The 21,041-nt window shown below is 31.9% G+C and overlaps 2 protein-coding genes across 2 annotated transcripts; both read right to left on the bottom strand.

The window, feature by feature from the left end:
- Positions 1-152: 152 nt before the first annotated feature.
- LOC134263877 (multiple epidermal growth factor-like domains protein 10) lies at positions 153-19,531 on the bottom strand (the record flags this gene model as incomplete). The annotated part of the gene is made up of 12 exons (XM_062746238.1): positions 19,284-19,531; positions 19,009-19,143; positions 9,705-9,842; positions 9,337-9,474; positions 6,563-6,700; positions 6,307-6,438; positions 4,970-5,101; positions 2,615-2,752; positions 2,122-2,253; positions 659-796; positions 403-534; positions 153-290 (listed from the first exon to the last, which is right to left on the bottom strand). Coding segments are annotated over exons 1-12 (1,717 nt in total), but the record flags the coding sequence as incomplete, so codon positions are not given.
- LOC134263876 (uncharacterized) lies at positions 7,130-9,024 on the bottom strand. Its single transcript, XM_062746237.1, has 3 exons — positions 8,874-9,024; positions 8,104-8,358; positions 7,130-7,275 (listed from the first exon to the last, which is right to left on the bottom strand). Exons 1-3 carry the CDS (start codon positions 9,022-9,024, stop codon positions 7,130-7,132), a joined length of 552 nt encoding a protein of 183 aa, XP_062602221.1.
- Positions 19,532-21,041: the final 1,510 nt, after the last annotated feature.

Below are 21,041 nucleotides of genomic sequence, written 5' to 3'. Positions count from 1 at the left end.
AAAACGATTTCAAAAAAGCCCCTTATTTAAGCGTGCAGGTGTAAATTGTATTATACATTTCATAAAAGAATATGATGTTGGGAATAAAAGGTGGAGAAAAAAAGTTTTTTTTCTAAAATACTTAAATAAAATTTAAATCAGAGTGCACGTACCTTCATCACATTTATTCCCACTGTATCCAGGTGCACATGTACTCTGACATGAACCGTTGATATGGTGACATTGTTTCCCGTTCAAACACTGACCACAACTCACATTACATCCTTCTCCGTAGAAGTTATTCAAACACTCTGAGGATTAAAAAACGTTTATCAATGCCAATGCTGAAATATTTTCTGTGTAGTTGTAAAATTACTACTGAAAATAATGCAAGGATATAATTTTTATTGCTATTTCCCTTACTATCTGAACAGAATTTCCCTTTCCAACCGGCTTGACAACCATTCTCACATATTCCATTCATTCTGTTGCATCCTTTACATGCATCACTACATTTTTGGACACAACCTTCCCCAAAGTATCCCTCACTGCATGCTTTAAGGTTGAGAAAATTATTTTTAGTTTATTTTATCATTTTTTTTTTTTCTTTTTTTTTACATCTGTACGCACAACTGAATAAGATCCATGTAATATATATGCAACAGAAATATATACATACTTTTATTACAGGTTTGTCCTTCATATCCGGCGATGCATCCATTTAGGCACATTCCATTTATAGGTTGACAATCCTCCTTTCGTTTACAAAACCCACATGTCTTGCTACAATTCTTGCCATAAAATCCATTAATGCACTCTGAAATATATGTCAAGAACGTCTCAAACAAAATCTTAATATACAAACTCTGAAGAAAAAAATAACAATATTTGTCAACTTAATAAAACAATCCCATGATAAATATACAATATAAATCAGTATGGTAAGGGGAAGATAAGAAAAGATTCAGTTTTGGTCGAAGGGATCCATCAAATCATCTTTAAAAATTGAGTCAAACATTCCTCTTTCGCAGGGGTGTAAAAGGAAGCATACAGAAAATTCTACCTTGACAAAGTCAGTGAAACATTATGACGTCATAGTAGACGAGATGACATCAAGTTTAGAAAAAAAGGTTTTCGTAATATTGGTATTTAGAGATGTAATCTAATTTAATTTAAAACGTGTAAAATTAACCAAAAATAAGATGTTTTTATTTTGTTATGCTGTATTTGTCCATTTGATTAAAATCTAATAACGATGACGTCATATATGTACATCGAGTTACTTGGTAATTGATCATGTCGGGTATTTAGATTATAACTAAGATGGCATATACAAGTACGTAAAATAGAGTTTAAAAGCAAATATGGGGAATATAATGTGAAATTCATATGGAGTTCAGTTAAATAAACAGGTATGTTCATTTATTTCCATCAATAATATTCTCCTTTGAAGACATTAAGCTAAATCCGTATCCCAGTCGACATTTCCTCGGTCATTCATGACAAAAATAATGCCATAGAACAACAATAAGCTAGATATTTCAAAACATAAGACTTGTACAGATGGAAAGATCGCCTTCTAAAAAACGTGGAAAAAGCTGCTAGAATCTCAATTTAAGCATGGTTTTACTAAAGTTCTCGGTTCATTTGTGGACAATACAAAACGTAGTGTAAGTTTCCGTGCGAATGCGTGTTATAATTATTTTACTGACAGGACAGTGGGATTCTAGCAGTACTTTTTAGGCAAAAAAGAAGGGTTTTTTTTTCGATTAATTTATTTACACAAAGAAGTTATTGTACTCCGGGGTATTGTTGTTCTGTTAGCTTTTTTTTTTATGAAGGAACATTTCCCTATTAATAGAAGTCACGTGAAGACGTAGAGGTGGCGAACGTCTTTTGCGTTTGACTCTCTTTTATCTTTATGCAATAGTTACGTTCAATTAACGTAGATCACTGATTATAGTAAATTATCAAACTTAATTTTATTTAAAAAGTCTAAATTTCCCGAGAAATGATTTATCTACTTCCTTAACATACCCGCGTTGTTGTATACGTATTTACAAAAAAGTCTTGGAAAGAATACATAATAATTAAAATTCAAGATGCAGTTCTAATTTTAATGACAAGGTTAAAATGTCGCACCTTCATTGCAGTAATCTCCTTTCCATCCTGGATGACATCCGATTTCGCATTTGCCATTAGTACTGTTACATCCATAACATGCATCGTTGCATGTAGCATGGCAGTTATGTCCAAAAGTTCCATCTTTACATGCTTTTAGGGATATAATAAGATATTAAAATGAATATCATCTAACATTTTTTATAAGAAAACTACCAGGAGAGAAACAACAAGAACTGAGGAAACATGATACAACAAAGTATTGTCTGGATTTGTACAAATGTTTAAAAATTGTTTTGTTGTAAAGAATGCGAATATCAAATTTTGTTCAAAATTTCGTTAAAAATCCACCATTCAATTATTTTTGTATCTCTTAGAATCACATATTTCAGAAATTTGAAATAATAAATGAAAATCACCTTCCATTTAATTCATTTTGCCTCAATGATTTGTTTTTATAGAAGGTGACATTAATTGTCCTGTGAATAATATTTCGTATTCATGGAAATCTTACTTTTATTACAAAATGCTCCTTCATAGCCTAAATCACAACCATTTAAACAAGTCCCATTATTTGGATGACACTGTTCAAAGTTCAAACAGTTTCCACAAATCATACCGCAATCATTTCCGTAGAATCCTCCGTTGCATTCTTGAAGGAAAAAAATAAAAATAAAAAAAATACACGATTTTGGATAGTCTTACATTTTAAAATTTGTATTTTAACTATCAAAATACAGACATTGGTTTCAAATATTATCTAGAACATTGAATGTTTTATGTAAGATGGGTGATCAAAAAGTTCGCGAACTAATTGAATTACTTCCCAAAAAAATTATATATTGTGTTTCAGTGTTGAAAATGTTTCAAAGTAGTCCTCTCCGATTTTAATGTGCATCTGCAACCAAAATTTGAAGCCCTTCACCAGCATACGGTGACGTCTCCATATGAGTGAAGAATTTTGGGGAGGGACGTTAAACAATATACAATCAATCAATCAATCCAATAAAAACGGTCTTATTGTCAGAAATGGCCACATCTTTGAAATAGTATGGGTGGATAATGATATCCTATTGCAGAAAGAGCATGGTGATCATCAAAACCCAAGTACTCTGTCTATTGAGCGTCGTTTATTTCATGTGGATAAAGTATGGGTGCCTTCACTTTATCATATCTGATATGTTTAAACTCTGAAGTAAATGATATTTTAGGGATTTGATATTTATATTACTGTAAAGATTTTCATCTATTTTTCCAACTGTAAGTTGGCGATCTTTTATATCAAACTGCACAACAAAGGATAGGTCTCTCTCAATGTTTGCTTTCAGAGGGCAACAGAGCAAACATCATTTCGAAACATCTCCCTTCCTTCACTCAAACAACCAATCCAATTAATGACAAAACTTCTGGCAAGTGTTTTGTCTTCATAAAGCGTATACAAATTATTATAAGCTTCTATAAAGGAATTTCCAAGATATACGTTTAACTTTACAGCCGTTCTTTTCTTGAATACCACCGAGTCAACCATTTTTTGTCACAAGTGATTTAGCTTATGATGTCTTTTGTACATTGTGACGTCACAAACACAGGCAAAAACGTTACATTACATATGCTAATTATAGAACATGCGTATGACTTTATGTTTGCCAAATTTCATTCTGATATGAATTGTGGTTTTGTAAATATAGAGATAGTTCGCGAACTTCTTGATCACCCCTCGTGCAAATGAAATCTGTATTAATTTTAATGTATTTTCTATTATCTATTCAGCCCATTATTATCAGAAAAAAATGGTTTTCTTTTAAGTTTTTCGTTGGAAAATCGTTCAAGTGCTCTACGCAGCACAGTTAATGTTGCAGTAAGGAGACGGGGCCTAATTTGTTTATTATGACGTCACACATAATACAAGGTCTTCAAAATACCACAAAATGAAATTATTTGCTATTGCAAACAGCTGGATAGCTGTATACTTTATACAAACTTACAATTACATGCATTTGTCGTTTGCTAAATCCCACCCAACAGTATATAAACGATGCATAAATCGCAATGCACTTGTCAATATTAATGTGACGTCATCTCGCAAAAATGACGCAGTTTGTACACAGCGAGAGGCTGATCTAGTCACATTTTGTACAATGAAAAATGTCTTTTGTTCTCAAATAAAATATTATTTGCATTTACATGGATGCGATATATATTTTAGTATTTTATTCATAAACTGTCCGTACATTCCTCAGACAAGTGATACTGTCGTGTGATTGTATGCAGATTCATTGAAAAAGTAATGGAAGGACCCCAATAAATCGATTCATTGCAAAGGCATACCGTCAATGTATCTTGTCAAGATTTTACACATAAAATCAAGAAGATATTTGAAAAGTGCTGCGAACCTCATCAAATTTTGCAAATAAATTAATTATAGCTATATTTAATGTAGTTGACGAGCAAAATATTCAATCCGCCGTCCAACAAATAAAATTTTAGCAATTAAAAAAGGGAACCTATATAGGTTCGCAGCACTTTTCACAAACTACATATAGTGTTGAAAAGGATCATAAATTTAATTAAGTATTTTAACTTGGTAATGCCCTTGCAATATTGAAATTTATAGATGACCTCTAAACTGCAAGTATAATTGCTAATATCATGTGACGTCGACATCACGTGACAAGTCTAGATAAAAAATCTAAATATCCTCAACATGTATATTTAAACCACATTACATTATTTTTATATCAGTGAAGTCCTAAAAAAATCGCCCATCCTAATAAAGTATGTATTTTTTTTATCTTAAAAAATTATCAATATTTCCATTCGCAACCTTAACTGTGCTGCGTAAGTGTCATAATCTAATTTTGATGTTTACCTTCATGACAGTACAATCCTTTCCAACCAGGAAGGCATCCATTTTCACAAACGCCATCTCTTCCATTACACCCCTTACATGTATCATTACACTTGTGTAAACAATTCGATCCAAAGTACCCCTCACTGCAAGCTTAATTTGCAAAGTAAAGACTGACTATGGTTAATTTGTCTGTGTAAATTTGTAATATAAAAATAGTTTTTGCGTGTTTTGCTATACATTGATAAGTATAAATTATATATGATTATACATAATGACATGTAATATTCACGTCATATAAATATGGCGCTACCTTTACACTAAAAGCACTTGATAGCACGGCGAGTTTTTTTCTCAACTCTAGCGTTCATACTTATGACATAAAATTTTTATACAATTAAAGCTTCTCTGAGAAAAAGATATTTAGCTGGTTAAAGTAATAGGGAATTACCATTTAATTAAATATTACATGAATTTAGAAAGTGTGTGAAAAATGCGGGATTGCGGAAAAACCAATACATGCATGTTTTAGTGTTAGAAACGGGAAATGGTGTAGTCCTCGCCATATAAAAGAAAAACCTAAAAAAATGCACCATCAATGAGCTTTGAAACTAAAATCCTTTGCCCAGTATTGGATCTTTATCTTGACAATGTCTGTCTGGGTTTTGGTACATGTATTTAAGGCTCTAGTCGAAGCAACCACATCTTATACATCAAGGTGGTCAGAGTTTGCCAAAGGAACATTTTCTATCTATTTTATATAAGTGTTTGCCTGGATTTGAACCCATTACTTTTGGTTATCCCTTTTTGGTGGGCTGTTCGTGGCATTCTTTCTACAGTTTGCATATACCTGGCTACATTATATATAACATTCAAAAACTGAATACTGTATACGAATTACAATTGACATTTGGCTGCGTATCCCTTTTAGTGGCTTTTGCGGATCGCAGCAACCGTTTTATCAAGTGCATGGCTAAATGTCATGAACGTATACACATAAATAAGGATATGAAGAAATGCGCCAAATCAAATCTACGCTAACTTATTCAAGAGTAAATTTCCTCAAAATATTGTACTCGCCAAACATAAAACATTTACAGTAATTACAGTATGCATCGTCCTGAAGTTTCCACAAAATCATCATGGAACCAATAATCATAACAGATATTAGTGTAATATTTATATAGAAATGACCATTAAATATAAACCTTCATTAATAATTATATTTTATCTTTTTAATAAGTGTTGTTGATATGCTTCAACCTCCAACATTTAAACTCATTTACATTTACTGTAAATGATTTTTAAAAACGTTCTTACAAAAAGTTAATTGTAAGATCTGGTAATACAGATTTTACCTAGGTGACAGAAATCTCCTTGCCAGCCAGGATGACAACCATTCTCACATATTCCGTTTGTCCTGTTACATCCTTTACATTTATCGCTGCATTTCTGAACACAATTTTCTCCAAAGTATCCATCACGGCATGCTGATTTTTTTGTTTTTTTTTTTTTAGAAAAAATGAAGATTGGAAAAGGCCATCTGATTGTTGAAATAAATGATCATATACATTTTTTTCATAAGTAAGCATTTCTGTTTTTATTTAACCATACTTTTATTGCAGAATTCTCCCTCATATCCCGCGGCACAACCAATCAAACACGTCCCATTTATGTTGTGACATTCGTTCGTCCGTTTACAATATCCACACCTAAAGCTACAACTTTCACCATGGAATCCACTATCACACTCTATAAATGTTTAAGATAATGTTTAAATCTGCAGTTTTTATTTATCGTGTTGATACCTGTGATGGTAATGGTTTACCGTAATGGTATTAAAAAGAACTTTTTTCAAGATATTTGTATCATGTAATATATTTAGTTTGCATATGAAAATTACTTTCGTTTTATCACCAAATTTCTTCAATCTTTCAATCTTTGATTTACTAATTTAATTACATTTTGAATAAAATACTGATTATCAATATTAAATAAAATGTTAAACAAGTTTTACAAATAATATTAAGCTTATTCCAGGTAGATCAAAAATAAGATATTATCTAGGTCGTTATTTTTTGAGAATAGAAAAATAAGAAATCAAACAAATGCTCAGAGATGCGTGTAGAACAATGACAGAATGTGTAATACGAACAAATCTGAGCATGTTGTTATATAAACCTAACACTTGCCTTGTTCACATTGGGAACCTTTGAAACCCGGCGTACAAAGGTTACAACTTCCTGAATTTATGTGACAGAAATCAATGCAATTATTTGGACATGGCTTTGAACAGTCCCGGCCATAGTGTCTTGGTGAAGAGCAACCTTAAATATGATAATCACACAGGTATGTTCTTATATTATTATGCCTCAATTCGATGAAGGGAGGACATATTGCTTTGTTGCTGTCTGTCGGTCGGTCAGCCTGTCGGTCCGTTTAGTTTCCGTTCATTTTCTTCGCAACCCTTGCACATGCTGAAATGAAATTTGGTATACTGTACAGATGTATCAGGTGAATATCCAGATTAAGTTTTATTTTGGGTACGATGGCACCGTTTTTGGCAGAGCTATGCTTCTTGGAATTAAAAAACACTAATTATTTGCAGTTTCTGTTCATGTTCCTCGCAAAGGTTGTGCATACTGAAATTAAATTTGGTATACATATTTATCAGCTAAATATCTAGGTCAAGTTTTGTTTTGGGCTTTGGGTACGATCGCACCATTTTTTCAGAGTTATTTTCTTTAAACTTAGAAAAAAAATAAATTATTTGCAGTTTACGTTCATTTCCTTTGTAGAGGTTTTAAATGTTGAAATATAATTTGGCATTCAGATTAATCAGCTGAAAAGATAGGTCAATTTCTGTTTTAGGTAAGATTGCGTCATTCTTGATTGAGTTATACCCCTTGAACTTGGAGAAATTCAAAGTTGGGGGAAGGGGCATTAGTGTTTTATACAAACATCTCTTGTTTAATTATTGTTTTAGCAATATTGCAAATAGATTACATGGCTATCATGTATTCAAAATAAGGGTAAAGTATCTTAGCGTGAACTAATCATCATGAATTTATCCAAATATATATTGTTTTTATTTTTATAAACAAAATAAATCGTGATGATATATTCAGAAATAAAACTCTGTGTTAGCATCTTACCGTAAACTTCCACTTCACAAAGTTCAGAATGTGCATTTACAGAAGGTTCGGTTCTGTTATCGTTCTTTATTGGCCTCTCATTATAGTAAATGACGTATTGTCCATGTACTGGACAGCTTATGTTAGCGACAGCTGGTATCGTGGCTCTTGTATAGTTTGTGTCGTGAAAACATAAGTAACCGTTTTCTATATTTGTTGTGTTTGATACGTAGAGATAAAAACCCATAAATCGGGCTGTGTAACCATTATTTTCATCTGCAAGATATTATTTGAACATTTTAATTGAAAATGGTATTTGTACACGTAGTACTTATACAAAGATAAAATATTTTATTAAGTTAAAGCACTCTAAGTGTTTCTAATTATTTATTTATTTACTGCAGTGAAACACATATAAAAGTGCATTTGTTCTTTTTAGAAGAATCTGACACAATAGCAAAGACATTTGCAAAAGTTCAATAAAAGAAATGACATTTTTATAATTAAATCCTACATCTCAATTCATGCATATTCGTTCCTTTTCATAGATATTAATGAACAGATCCCAGGATCATGAAACAGACTAAAACTTTTAATCGCCTTAAAAATGTTTATAACAAATTAACAAATATCTTATTTTGCAGATAAAATTTTTGTAAAGCAATATTGATAAATATTTATTTTTTTTTTTTGTCTTCTTGACAAAATCAAAATTCTAGGGTAACATGAGTATTTTGACTAAGCTTAAGATATATCATGATCCTTGGACCCAAACTATTAGTTGTATTTACCCCAAATAATGTCATCCGTCCTATAGTATATTATAACGTTACGTATGCTTCGTATTTCAGTGAGATTCACCCACCATGCTGCCTGTGTTTGCGCATTAGCTGATATACTGCATTGGTACCCAGTATGAGTAAAAATTGGTTTTCTGTCCATCAACAGCTTTTGAAGAACCAACGTTTGCTTCAAAGCTTGAGCTTTGCCAGGTTTGTCTGTTATATGCCATGTTTTCTTAATGGAAATGGAATAAAAAGCACTTAAAAATATGTCAGTTTCATACAACGGCGAACGATAGATGTAGGGAAAAATTAAATGTTGAAATCATGAATAAAAAGAGGTGTAAATATATAATAATTATCTTGATTTTTTTTTTTATTCATGGATATACTATATTTATTTTTACAATTAATACAATCATTTATAATAAATATATTTAACTGTTAAAATCGATTAGTGTATTTTTTTTACCTTCATTGCAAAGCAATCCTCCATATCCAGCAATACAGCCATATTCACACGTCCCGTTTATTGGACTGCATTTACTGGACGATTTACATTTACCACACGTTAGGAGACAATTTTCACCATGGAATCCAGCTGCACATTCTGAATTATGAAGTTTATATTTATTGAAAAATTCAAGAATTTCATTTTGGTGAAAGCTATTCATGCCGTTAGAATTTTTTCAATTTATCTCGACAAGGAAAACTAAAAAAAAATTAGAATGCTGACAAATATAGGAACTTTATAAACTAATTAAAGGCTTTCATATTCTTTTTCATTCTCCAAACATCAAAGTAAAATAAAATAGCATATTCGTCAAATAATTTATCCACCTGTGTTACAAAGCAATCCCTGAAAGCCAGCGGCACATCCTTCTGAACATGTCCCGTTTGTCGGATGGCATGTTTTATCATCTTTGCAATATCCACAAGTTTGGTTACAATTATCTCCATAATAGTCATTTTCACATACTTGAACAGAAAGATTATTGAAAACTCTAGTTATGATTGCATACATTAATACACTGAATTGATATTTTTAAAGAAAAATCCTGAGTTTAACCTTGACTTTATCTAAGAGTTTTTTTTAAACTAGTTTTTTAAAACTAGTTTGCCATTATTCACACACTGAATAGTCAACGAATATTCCATCTGTTCCCTGATCATTTTTATCATGATAATTTGAAATTTGCGGCCTGCCAAAAGATAAATTCTGTAGTGCCACAGATAAAACATCAGTGCCACAGTCCCACCACAAATATTAGCGCCATAATAAGATTCTTGTTGTTAGAAAGATATAAATAAGTAAATTTATAGATAAAATGAACCTAAATATTAAATACCTATTTCAGTTTCTATTGTTTAAGTGTTGATTTACTGTAATTTGGGCCCATTGTTTGGTTTACACAATCAATTATCTTATAGATCTCATTGAACTCCTGGAGAAAAAAAGGACTACTTTTTTTTCCCTTCAAGATAATAAAGAATAAAAAAAAATAAATATCAATTAATTCATGTTTTAAAGTAGAATTATGTCTGAAAAGTGTTTGTTACAATATTTTCAAGCTTTTCGAAATAATGAATTGGTTTTCAAAGAATGTATATTAAATATTGTAATTGTTTTCATTTACAAAAATCATATTATGGAAAAAAAAATTGTTGACATCTTCGATTTAAACACACATGAATAATTAACAGATGATTATGAAAAGAAACGTATATCATTTCATGATAAATGTACACATTAAAAAATTTACACACAATTTACAATATATCTTTGACACAGACACAATTTATCAAGATATTGAACTTTGAAGTTTGCAACTGAAGTTTTCTTAGTATATCAAATTAATTGCAAGCCATTCACATTACCATAATAAGTTAAGGAATGTCATTATATGAGATAGCTTTGATTTGTACTCGTAAGTTCAAGATAGTAGATTCATTTGCCTACAGGTTTCTCTAATTTAAGAAGTATATAAAGTTGAGATTTAAAACCAGAAATATATATATTAATTGCATGTATATAGATATTAACGAACATGCATTCATTATTAATATCAGCAGGGTGAGGGAGAAGGGGTAAAAACTAAAATGAACTTCTATTTTAGGGGAAATAACATCAAGTGTGAATTTTCCACACAGCAATTACATTACTAAACTGTCAATAACATCAAGACCGAGATATTTCAATATTCTTATGGAGAGATACATATAAATAACACTGTTGTTATTACTGTAATACTCTACATATATGTGTAACAATCATTAACTCATGATAGGTTTTTTGTAATGTTTATGATATTTGCTTATGTCCCTCTACTGGATATCTATGTTTTTACCTTTAACGAACGTCATTTTTAAATGTGCAGGTATTGGTCAGTTAAGACCTATTGTATAAAGAGTATCTAAATTATTGCATTGCTGACCACGCAGACAGGGGAAAACATTTTCATAATTTTTAACATGATTAAGGTACTAAAGTTCAAGATGTATTGGTAGATATATTTAACAATTGTAGCATTCACCATAAGGAGGAAGTTCTTTTTTATATGTTTTTTAGATACTAATTCTAAGGCTAAATGATTGTAAATTATGTTTTAGTTACTGTTTATTTAAACTATTATTGTCCTCGCAAGCCAAAGGACCTGAGTCAAGACGCTTTCGTTGGTTCAACGTGTTGACTCAGTACACGTGGCTTGCAAGGAGTATCATCATGGGGTTATTGAATCAAATACAAGTGGCACAAGTCTCAAAACTGCTAATTTAGAATTTTAATAGGACGCGTAACATGTTGATATCGTATATCTTTTTCATGGATCTTTGTAATGATATTTGAAAATGCGATGTTCTATCAAAATTGAATTTAAAAATCGATGTGTCATTTGCAACTGTAAAGATTAATGTTTTCAAACAATATTTACTAAAGCCATTTTTTCTTAACTTGTTCTTACTAGTAATAAGTTATTCTAAGCATTATTATTTATATCCGGAAACTCAATGCGCTTTGTTTCCATGTCTTATGCACGTTCATCTTGGGAAGCAGTTCATGTAAACAACTTTTTTTTTTATAAAATCATAAATTAATGAATATGTAAGGAGAAAGAACGCCTCATTCTCCATGTTCACATTCTAACACAACCAACATTTAGTGTGAGTATAACATAATTTTTTTCCATTATGATCATATGTTTAACAAAAAGGAATGGTCTTCGATTATATTTTTTAAAATTTTGCTTCAGTATTAAAAAAAACATTACAAATATGAAATTAAATGTTGTTATTTTTATTTGAGACGCTCTGGAAATATACACAAAACATAGTTAAAGAGTGGAAAAAAATATTTAAATTAAAAGTACTGTGAGCAATGAGCTCAGTAGTGATACCCCTGTCTCCCATATAAATATTTGCTCTGGGGAACACGAAATGAGTGTGAGATCTTAAAGTATAATAAGAGGGGCACAATTGCATTATGTAATTAGGAATATGTCATTGCATTTTATTCATTAATATGTGTCCGATCAAAATGTAATGTAGAAGATGCACAATGACAATTTGTAGCAAAGATTCTGTATGTGGAAGTCTCATTTAATTTCAATCAGCGGTATAAGCGGAGTTGTGGATTAGAAATGGGTAACTCAAAATGTACCAGAAGGATGGACATTCTTATCTCTTTATAACCTCCCACTTTTTGATTGTATAATTTAATGAGATCAACATGTCAATTTAATCCCAATTTAGCTTAAGTGAGCATTTTGGCTAATAGATCTCTTTACTTATTTTTAAATTTGCCACCTAAAAATGTCAACTTTAATTCACAAGGGAATATTTTTACGGGGGTTATTTTTCTTTACGTTGTTTGCAGATTTTTAGGGTAATGAAATATTTTCTACGGGCAAATGGGTTATTTTTCGAGGTCGAATAATGACCGGGGGTCATTTTTCGCCGTAGAATAATGACCGGTAGTCCCCCTCAAAAAATGACACTCGGTCATCAATTGTTTGGGGTCATTATTCGTCTTTACACCGGTATTGTTTGGATGATGAGCCATAAGTGAAATTGTAGTCAATGTTTACTACTGATTTTTTACTGTTTAAACTTAACCTGTATCAATGTTTACTACTGATTTTTTACTGTTTAAACTTAACCTGTATCTCAAAATTATTGCTTAATTTAAATGTTCCTGTTGTAATCCTAATATAATCTAATCATGTGCTTGTTGGCAACATCCTTAATCATACCGAAATATTAATAGACTGTACCCACTAAAAGCTAATATGCGAGAGTTGTGAAACGGGGAGTATTTGTATTGACATTGTTGTGAACCAGCGCCAGGATTTTAAGGACTAAGAGAGACATTAAGTTCTATTTGTTGTAAATAATTACAGTCGTTTGCCAGTTCTGAATTTTCACGAGTTCCGAATAATTATTTACTCAAGAGCTGATCAAAAGTGTAAAGTAACATTTTAGTGATACCTACGGTATGAAAGCTTATTTATCAGTGTTTGAATTATGTGAAGTTCTGATTTCTTCCTTTCATTTTGTGTTCATTACTTCTCAGTCATGACAAGGAGGACACAGTGGGTGTGACCAGTCGGAGGGGTTGCTCACTCCTCCATGGAGTCTGATCCCACCTGATGTTTTGGAGGTACATGTTAGCTATTTTGTATTTTTTATGGACCTTGATATCGAATAATGTTCGTCATCTCCATCACATGCATTGATTTATATTCCAAGTTGCGGCTAAATATTTTTCTTTGTTAAAATGGAATCAATTTTAGAAGAGAGATAGTCCTTATTGAAAACGAGAAAAACGATAACGATGTAGAACGTTACATAGCAACAGATAACCATTCATTTTATGTTATATTCGGGGAAAATCCTAAATAACGTCTAAAAACGTTAAAGGAATCCAAAAAATGTGTCACAAGTACACCGTACATGTATGGAAATGGTGGAGGCGGTATTCGATTGGCAGATATTCTGTATCGGAAGAGAACAATCCGTAAAGAAATGGTTTATCTGATCAAATCTAAAAAAAAAATGGAATGTTATTATAAGAATGGAAGGCCTTCAGAGTTGCTTATCCCGTCAAACCACAGTTGAGTGGTAAAAGAAATGAAAACATTGACAACAAGAACAACTGTTAGAAAAATAGATGTTATCTGATAGGTAAAGGTTTTTAATGAGTGGTTTTATGGCTATACAGTGCTTAACGTGCAGGGATAGTATTTTTTGAGAAATTCTCACCGCAATATTTTGACACTATATTACCCTTACGTGTGCCACGCGGTTACAAAACATATTGATCTTGAAATAAATTAAAATGATTTAAATCAAATCGAATGGAAGGAATCTTTATAAATCAGCAAATAATTATTTGTACACATGATGTTAAGCTCATTTAATATTTTTGAAAGTGGTATAAAGAATATTGACATCATCCACGAACTTTTCGAACAATCGTCGTATTTATAGCCGAATCAGTTAACGTTGTAATTCGGAACTAGTCTCACAACTGTACCATTGTACAAATTGTAAATATTGATTTTGTTTATAGATACAAATTCTAAAAAAAAAACAAAAAAAAAAAAAAAAAAAAAAAAAAAAAAAACCTATGTGACTGAAAAAAAACCCACGGCGGCCGTCTTGACAGTATGGCCCGGCTTTCAATAGGAGTGGATTATTGCTAACACAAGTTGTCTGACATTAATTCATGGGGGCGCTGTTGTTAGAAAATATCCTTTTGGAAAATGTTACTGACATGTAATGTACATTTATTAACGGATTTCCAGGAACATCGGGATTTTCGTTCCATGCAGGTGTCAATTGTGAATTTACCAGTTCTAAAATTCATGGTTTAATACGATTAAATTGATTGATTTTATGTTGTTTAACGTCCCACTCGAGAATTTTCCACTCAAATTGAGATTCCATCATTTGCCGGTGGAGAGCTAAAAATGTTGCCTTATACTTGGCACTCAGGGCCATTTAGCAGAGACGGATCTTTTTTGGTGTCAACACCTACCGCAACAGGGGATATCAGTTTATAAGGCATCATCCGATTCCCACGTCCCATAGTGGGATTCGAACCCACACGTATGGAATTACCTCTTAACTTCGCATTATTTCTTAAGTACACGCTCTAACCACTGCGTCACGCCAATTCTTTGTTACGCGTAATGCTAGCGACTAATAAATAAAAAGTTTAATTAAAATTTAATTGAAATTCAAAATACGTAGATACAGGCAACGAACAGTATTCAAGCAGAGCAAAAACGAACCTCCAAAACATTAGAGATAGGACAGTGTCACGGAGGAGTGTCCTACTGTGGACGGGTCTCATCCTCCGGATGTACATGTATATCCCTTTTCATGATCGAAAAATAACGGTAAAATCCGTTGACAATTCAGTGTCTATATAATGGTTTGACAATTAGTATGAAAAATCAGTCAGTGTTTGACATAGTGATAAATTATATTTGTTCATATGACATTGTATTCAGGGGAATTTCAAAAGTTCTGACAAATGTTTAATAAGAGATTAACCGTTTTACGGAAATTAATGAGTTTGATATATTTGGAATGATTAGAAAAATAAACACATATTGTGATGTCACGTTTATTTTTTTATGACGAAATAACTCCGAAAATGACGCAGAAAAAATCACGTTTTCATACACATGAGGCGATCGTAAAAGTGGTATCATAGGCTTATTTGAAAAAAAAAGATATTTCAAAGAAATTTTAATTTGCATAGAGATAGACTATGGCACTGTTTATTAGCAATTCCATATTTCATTGTATGGGTTGTTTACTAGCACGGTTTATGACCGGTTATGCTATCATCGACATTTATTTAAGATTTTTATTTACATGATACCGCTTGATTTTCGGTCTTTCATATATATCTCATTTGTATGAAATAAAACATGTTCTATATAAAACTATATATATATAAGTATATTAATGCAGTTTTCAACAAATATATTTTGAGTAACAGGAGTCTTATCATTTAAAAACGAAATGTACAAAAAGATTGCCCTGACTTGTTTCTTTGCGTATTTTTTTCATATTACTTCAGCTTCGGCGCTCAAAAGTCATTACTGCTCTTGACTTTGAGTTTAAAAAAGGATTATAAGTTACACAGACATGAAAAATTTCATTTGTTTACCATGCCTTTAAATTTGCGAATATGTGGAGGTAAGGTGGAGTTACACATGCGCCGGCGCCATTCTGGATTTTACGAGAAAATATAGGGCACACTAAACTTAACTTCTCTTGAGCCTTCATCGATCCCACAAATCTGGTTAAAAGACATGACGAAATAATGCCTTTAAATATTGTAACACGATCGTCCATTTTTTTTTATTGTCCACTTTTTCTTTTTCTCACAGTTAGTTTAAACCATTTTAGAACATAAATCTCAGAAATAGAACACCTTATCATAGATGGTTGTCTAAGTAAACATTCCACCAACTGGCATTTGCGTCCGTTAGCTTGCGTCCGTGTAATGAGCAAAAGTTGTCTAAAAATTTAATTTGATCAAATTATGTCTTTTATTACGTCATTTTTATGTTCTGTTTGCTAAACATGCGGAAGTCTGACATCATTTTTGAAGTTATTATGTCATAAAAATTATAACGTGACGTCACAATATGTGTATATTTTTCTGATCTTTCCAATGATATCAAACTCAATAATTTCAGTGAAACGGTTATTTTTTTTATATACAGTCCCTGAAACGTTCTACCTTTCCACCTGAATGGTGAAAGAACGCTGAACAAACGGTGAACGAACGGTGAACGAACGCAGAGCGAACGGTGAGTGAACGATGTGCGAACAGTGAACGCAACTTGGTGAACGATGTGTGAATGGTGAACGGTGAGTGAACGCAGAACGCGAACGGAGCGCGAACGCGAGCGCAAAGTGAACGGTGAACGAACGGTGAACGCAAGATGAACGATTTATTCGGAATGCCTTCGGTCTTTTCCATGTATTGAAATTATTCTTTTATTCTATAATTCAAATGTCAAAAATAAATATAAATACACAATAGTTAAACAAAAGAGACATAAATAGATAAATAAATAAATAAATAAATAAATAAATAATAAAAGAATTCTACACATATTTATGTTAAATCGATATTTTAATAACATGATTTTAATCGCCGTCAAACGTGTATTTGTTACCGCGTGTAGTTAAAAAATAAATTAAGCTACTTAAATAATTATGCTTATTCTTTTCACTACTAAAATAATGTGGACTTCTGAAGATAAAACTACTACTTATAGAATGAATTAATTACATTGTACGGGGTTGAAACAACCGTACATGTATTTCCGTGCCAAAGCGATTCTGAGTAAAATAACGGATTTTTTTTAAAATTCACAATTATCTGTTGACTTGACTGTTATCGTACTGCATAAAAATTCTCGTTTTATTTAAATTTTACTGCAAAATATTCTATATTTATGTGCCTTTTTATTCTTTTATGACGATTATTTTAGCTAACTTCTTCATGTATCTGTAGACATTTCCCGGCCGTGATTATACTCGGTCAAGATGTTGGAAAGAGGCATTCAAATTATTTGTAATACATGTGTAGATTAAAGTTTTAAAACTAAATAAGTAACGTGTTGTCATAGTTTTTATTGAACAGAGAAATGTACGAGAGAGAGAGAGTAAGAGAGAGAGATAACCCCCTCGATTCTCAGATATATGTTGTATCAAATAAAAATTCTAATTATTTTTCCTAAATATTCCAAGCAATAAAGGTAATCTTTTTTTTAGATTAACAAATCCATTTGACAGTAATCATTGGCTTTTATTTTCCATCATCAAGTTCACACAGTTCACAGGAAGTCCGTGCTACATTTGTAGTAGCGTGCTTGTGCTGTCAATCAAAATAATTCGACACAGTGGAGGTGTGGAAATCGCGTTTCACCGAACATGCCAAAGGCAAAGAGTCTCTTAGTATTCCAAGAAATGTTCATGTTTTTCCCTATCATTTTTAGATCTGATTTTTGCATTCCTGCAGAAAAAAAATAATTCGAATATATACTTGGAAGGATTAATTTAAAATTGAATGTGAAACATATTCCCTGCCAATTTAAAATACTACTGTCGGCACAAGTTTATACTATAATACTATTGTTTAATGACTGTTTGATGTTGGTTTTTTAGACTTATTTTCTTGTGTTACAATACAAATTAAATATTAATTAAAATATACTGAAAAAAAACTCAGTAAGAATTTTATTTCGGAAGAAAAGGCACGGGGGGGGGGGGGGGGGGGGTCTTAATTATACTGAATAGCAAAAAAAAAACAAAAAAAAACATATTTTTAAACATATGTTTAGGTACGGTGAAGGAAGCAACCCTCCTTCTCTAATAATAGACTATTTTAAACGGTTGGTCTTTTCTAAAATTTAAAACCACACCATCAATTTAATTAGCTCTAAAGATATTTAATTAACTGGATATTTGCAGCACCGTTCATCATTCTCAAACCTACAGGTAGTTTAAATACGTGTACAATTTTTTTTTTTTATGTATTCTTGTCCTATAAAGACTTGGATTAATTATTATACATCCATTAATAATTTGTCCTCTTTAAAATTACATCAAATTGATAACAAAGATAATTTTTGCAATGAAATAATTATTCTTCAAACACGATATCTAATTTATTTAATAAAAAAATATGTAAATCCTTACCATCAAAAAGATAAGTCCTTTCACTTCGGAGTTCCGAATGACAATGAAGACTGAACGATAAGTGAACGGTGAACGCAAAGTAAACGGAACGAAGATCGAACGGTGAACGTGTTGTGAACGGTGAACGCGAGCGCACGGTGAAAGGTGAACGCAATACTGTGAACGAAGAGCGAACGGTGAACGCACGCTGAACGAACGGTGAACGAACGCCGAACGAACGGTGAACGAACGGTGAGCGAACGGAAAAATGGGAAAGTAGAACGTTTCAGGGACTGTATCAGTTGCCAGAACTTTTGAAATGCCCCTCGTATCGGCCAAAGGACTTATGAAATGATGAATCTAAAGGAAACTGATGATATTCTTGTATCATCAACTTGATTGTCACTAACGAACATGTCTTATTTAGACTTCCTACCTTGGTCACAGCGGTCCCCTCTGTAACCAGGGAAACATTGTAGACAATTTCCCGATTCTATGTTACAGTACTCCTTGCAGTTTGTTGGACAGACCTCTGAGCAATCAGATCCGTAACGCCTTGGACTTGAACAGCCTAATTATAAATAAAAATAAATTAATTGAAATAAATGCATTAAAAAAGCAAATAAAAAGATTAATGAATAAAACAATCCTTTAATATAACCTATCCCCTTTTTTATACTATTTTCTTTAAAGTCAATATGTTTCACCCACCGTAAACCTCGACCTCAGAAAGTTCAATAAAGGCATATGTAGAGGGTCCTGTCGTGTAACTGTCTCTCACTGGTCTCTCGTTATAGTAAATCACGTATTGTCCATGAAAGGGACAGGTTATGTTTGCGACAGCTGGTATTGTTCCTCTAGTGTAGTTTCTGTCATGAAAACACAAGTGACCATCTTCCTTGTTTGTTGTGTTTGAAATGTACACGTAGAATCCCATAAATCTGCCAGTGTATTGATTTGATGGTACTAGAAATATGAATGCTGGCTTTTAATCTAAATATGATCGCTCGGTTCACCGCTCCCATATATGCATGTGTATTTAACAATTAATAATTAATAAATTTTTCCGTAATATACAAATTCATTAAATTTTCTAATTCAATATTCAATATCATCCATCGAATTAAAGGTAAAATGTGGAACTCGATATCCTTTTGTATATGTCTCTCTTTCTGAGTTTTTGTTAAGCGCTCTCCTCTCTCTCTCTTCATGACTTTAGTACTCATTTTTCAAATCGATATATAGGCAACAAAATTTGCAAATGCACAGAATTTAAAGTTGACGGCTACAAAATGTCCTAGGCTTGACTACATTTTATTATTTATAAGTCAAGAGAAAAAAAAACACTTATTTTGGTACAAATTGTTGTTAGCGACAGCCTGAGCCGATGAATGACTATATGTCCCGTAAGTATCGACAATGGCCAAATCGTACCAAAAGCGGCCGGACCATGAGAGCAAACCCGGTTGCGCCCCGGCTTCATTTTCTGTTAGGTTGTATCCTGTCGGTATTGTGTTGTCGCTAGCAAATATGTACATGTACAAAACAACAATATGGACACACCCTCGAATTTTTAAAGGAAAATCAGGGACCTTGTGAAGACACGTTGGCACTGTTGCCTAAGAGAAAACTATCAATAAATTGCACCCATATTTAGCGATTTATAGAGAAGATTACGGTATATGTATCAAGCACGTACAATGATATTTAGTATAATGTTTGTAAGAATCTTTGGAAAAAAAAATAACTTTATTCGTAATTTAATTGATGAAATAGGACATTGCGGAATATGAAAACAAAAATTATTCTTAATTATTCTTAATTCTACCCCACGTCTTTAAGCTGTGTCAAATTAGTATTGAAAAGAAAACATGTTCGACTATGTATCAGTTGTTTATTTATTTTTTTTTTAATTTTTACTTTAAATGTCATTGTCTCATACAAGAAAGACAATATTATAAAAAAAATATTTTTTAACACCATTCAATTGATGTTGTACACTGTAAAAGAAACTATTAATTAATACAGATTGGGTACGTGAATAGAAAAATTGACACGGTGTTTTAGAGTATTTTACAACACTTTTAGACGTCATTAAGAATACTGCTATGAAAAGATACATCGAAAAAACTTAGTTATTATCATATTTCTATTTGTTTAAACATACACTTAAACATTTTTAACGCAACACAGGAGTAATAAGGAAGCATACAAATTTTCTACCTTGACTAAATCAGAGCTGCATTATGACATCATAGAAGACAAGGTGATGTCATTTTTAGAAGACAAGTTTTCGTAAAATTGGCATTTAGAGATGTAGTCTAGCGTTAGATAATGAATAGAAACGTGTAAACATTAACAAATAATTTAATTTTGCTTGTATTCTTGGTATGGGGACACACCCCCTTGACAACCAGCATAATCATCTGTATCCATCAATCCCCTCATTTCCAGTCCTTGGGATTCATG

This window comes from Saccostrea cucullata, unplaced genomic scaffold, assembly GCF_032062105.1.
Source record: "Saccostrea cucullata isolate Sc308-1 unplaced genomic scaffold, CSIRO_AGI_Scuc_v1 ctg11510, whole genome shotgun sequence".
In the NCBI taxonomy this organism is placed as follows: Eukaryota; Metazoa; Mollusca; class Bivalvia; order Ostreida; family Ostreidae; genus Saccostrea; species Saccostrea cuccullata.
The sequence above is the reverse complement of the archived record's forward strand: the minus strand, read 5'-3'. Positions and strand labels throughout refer to the sequence as shown.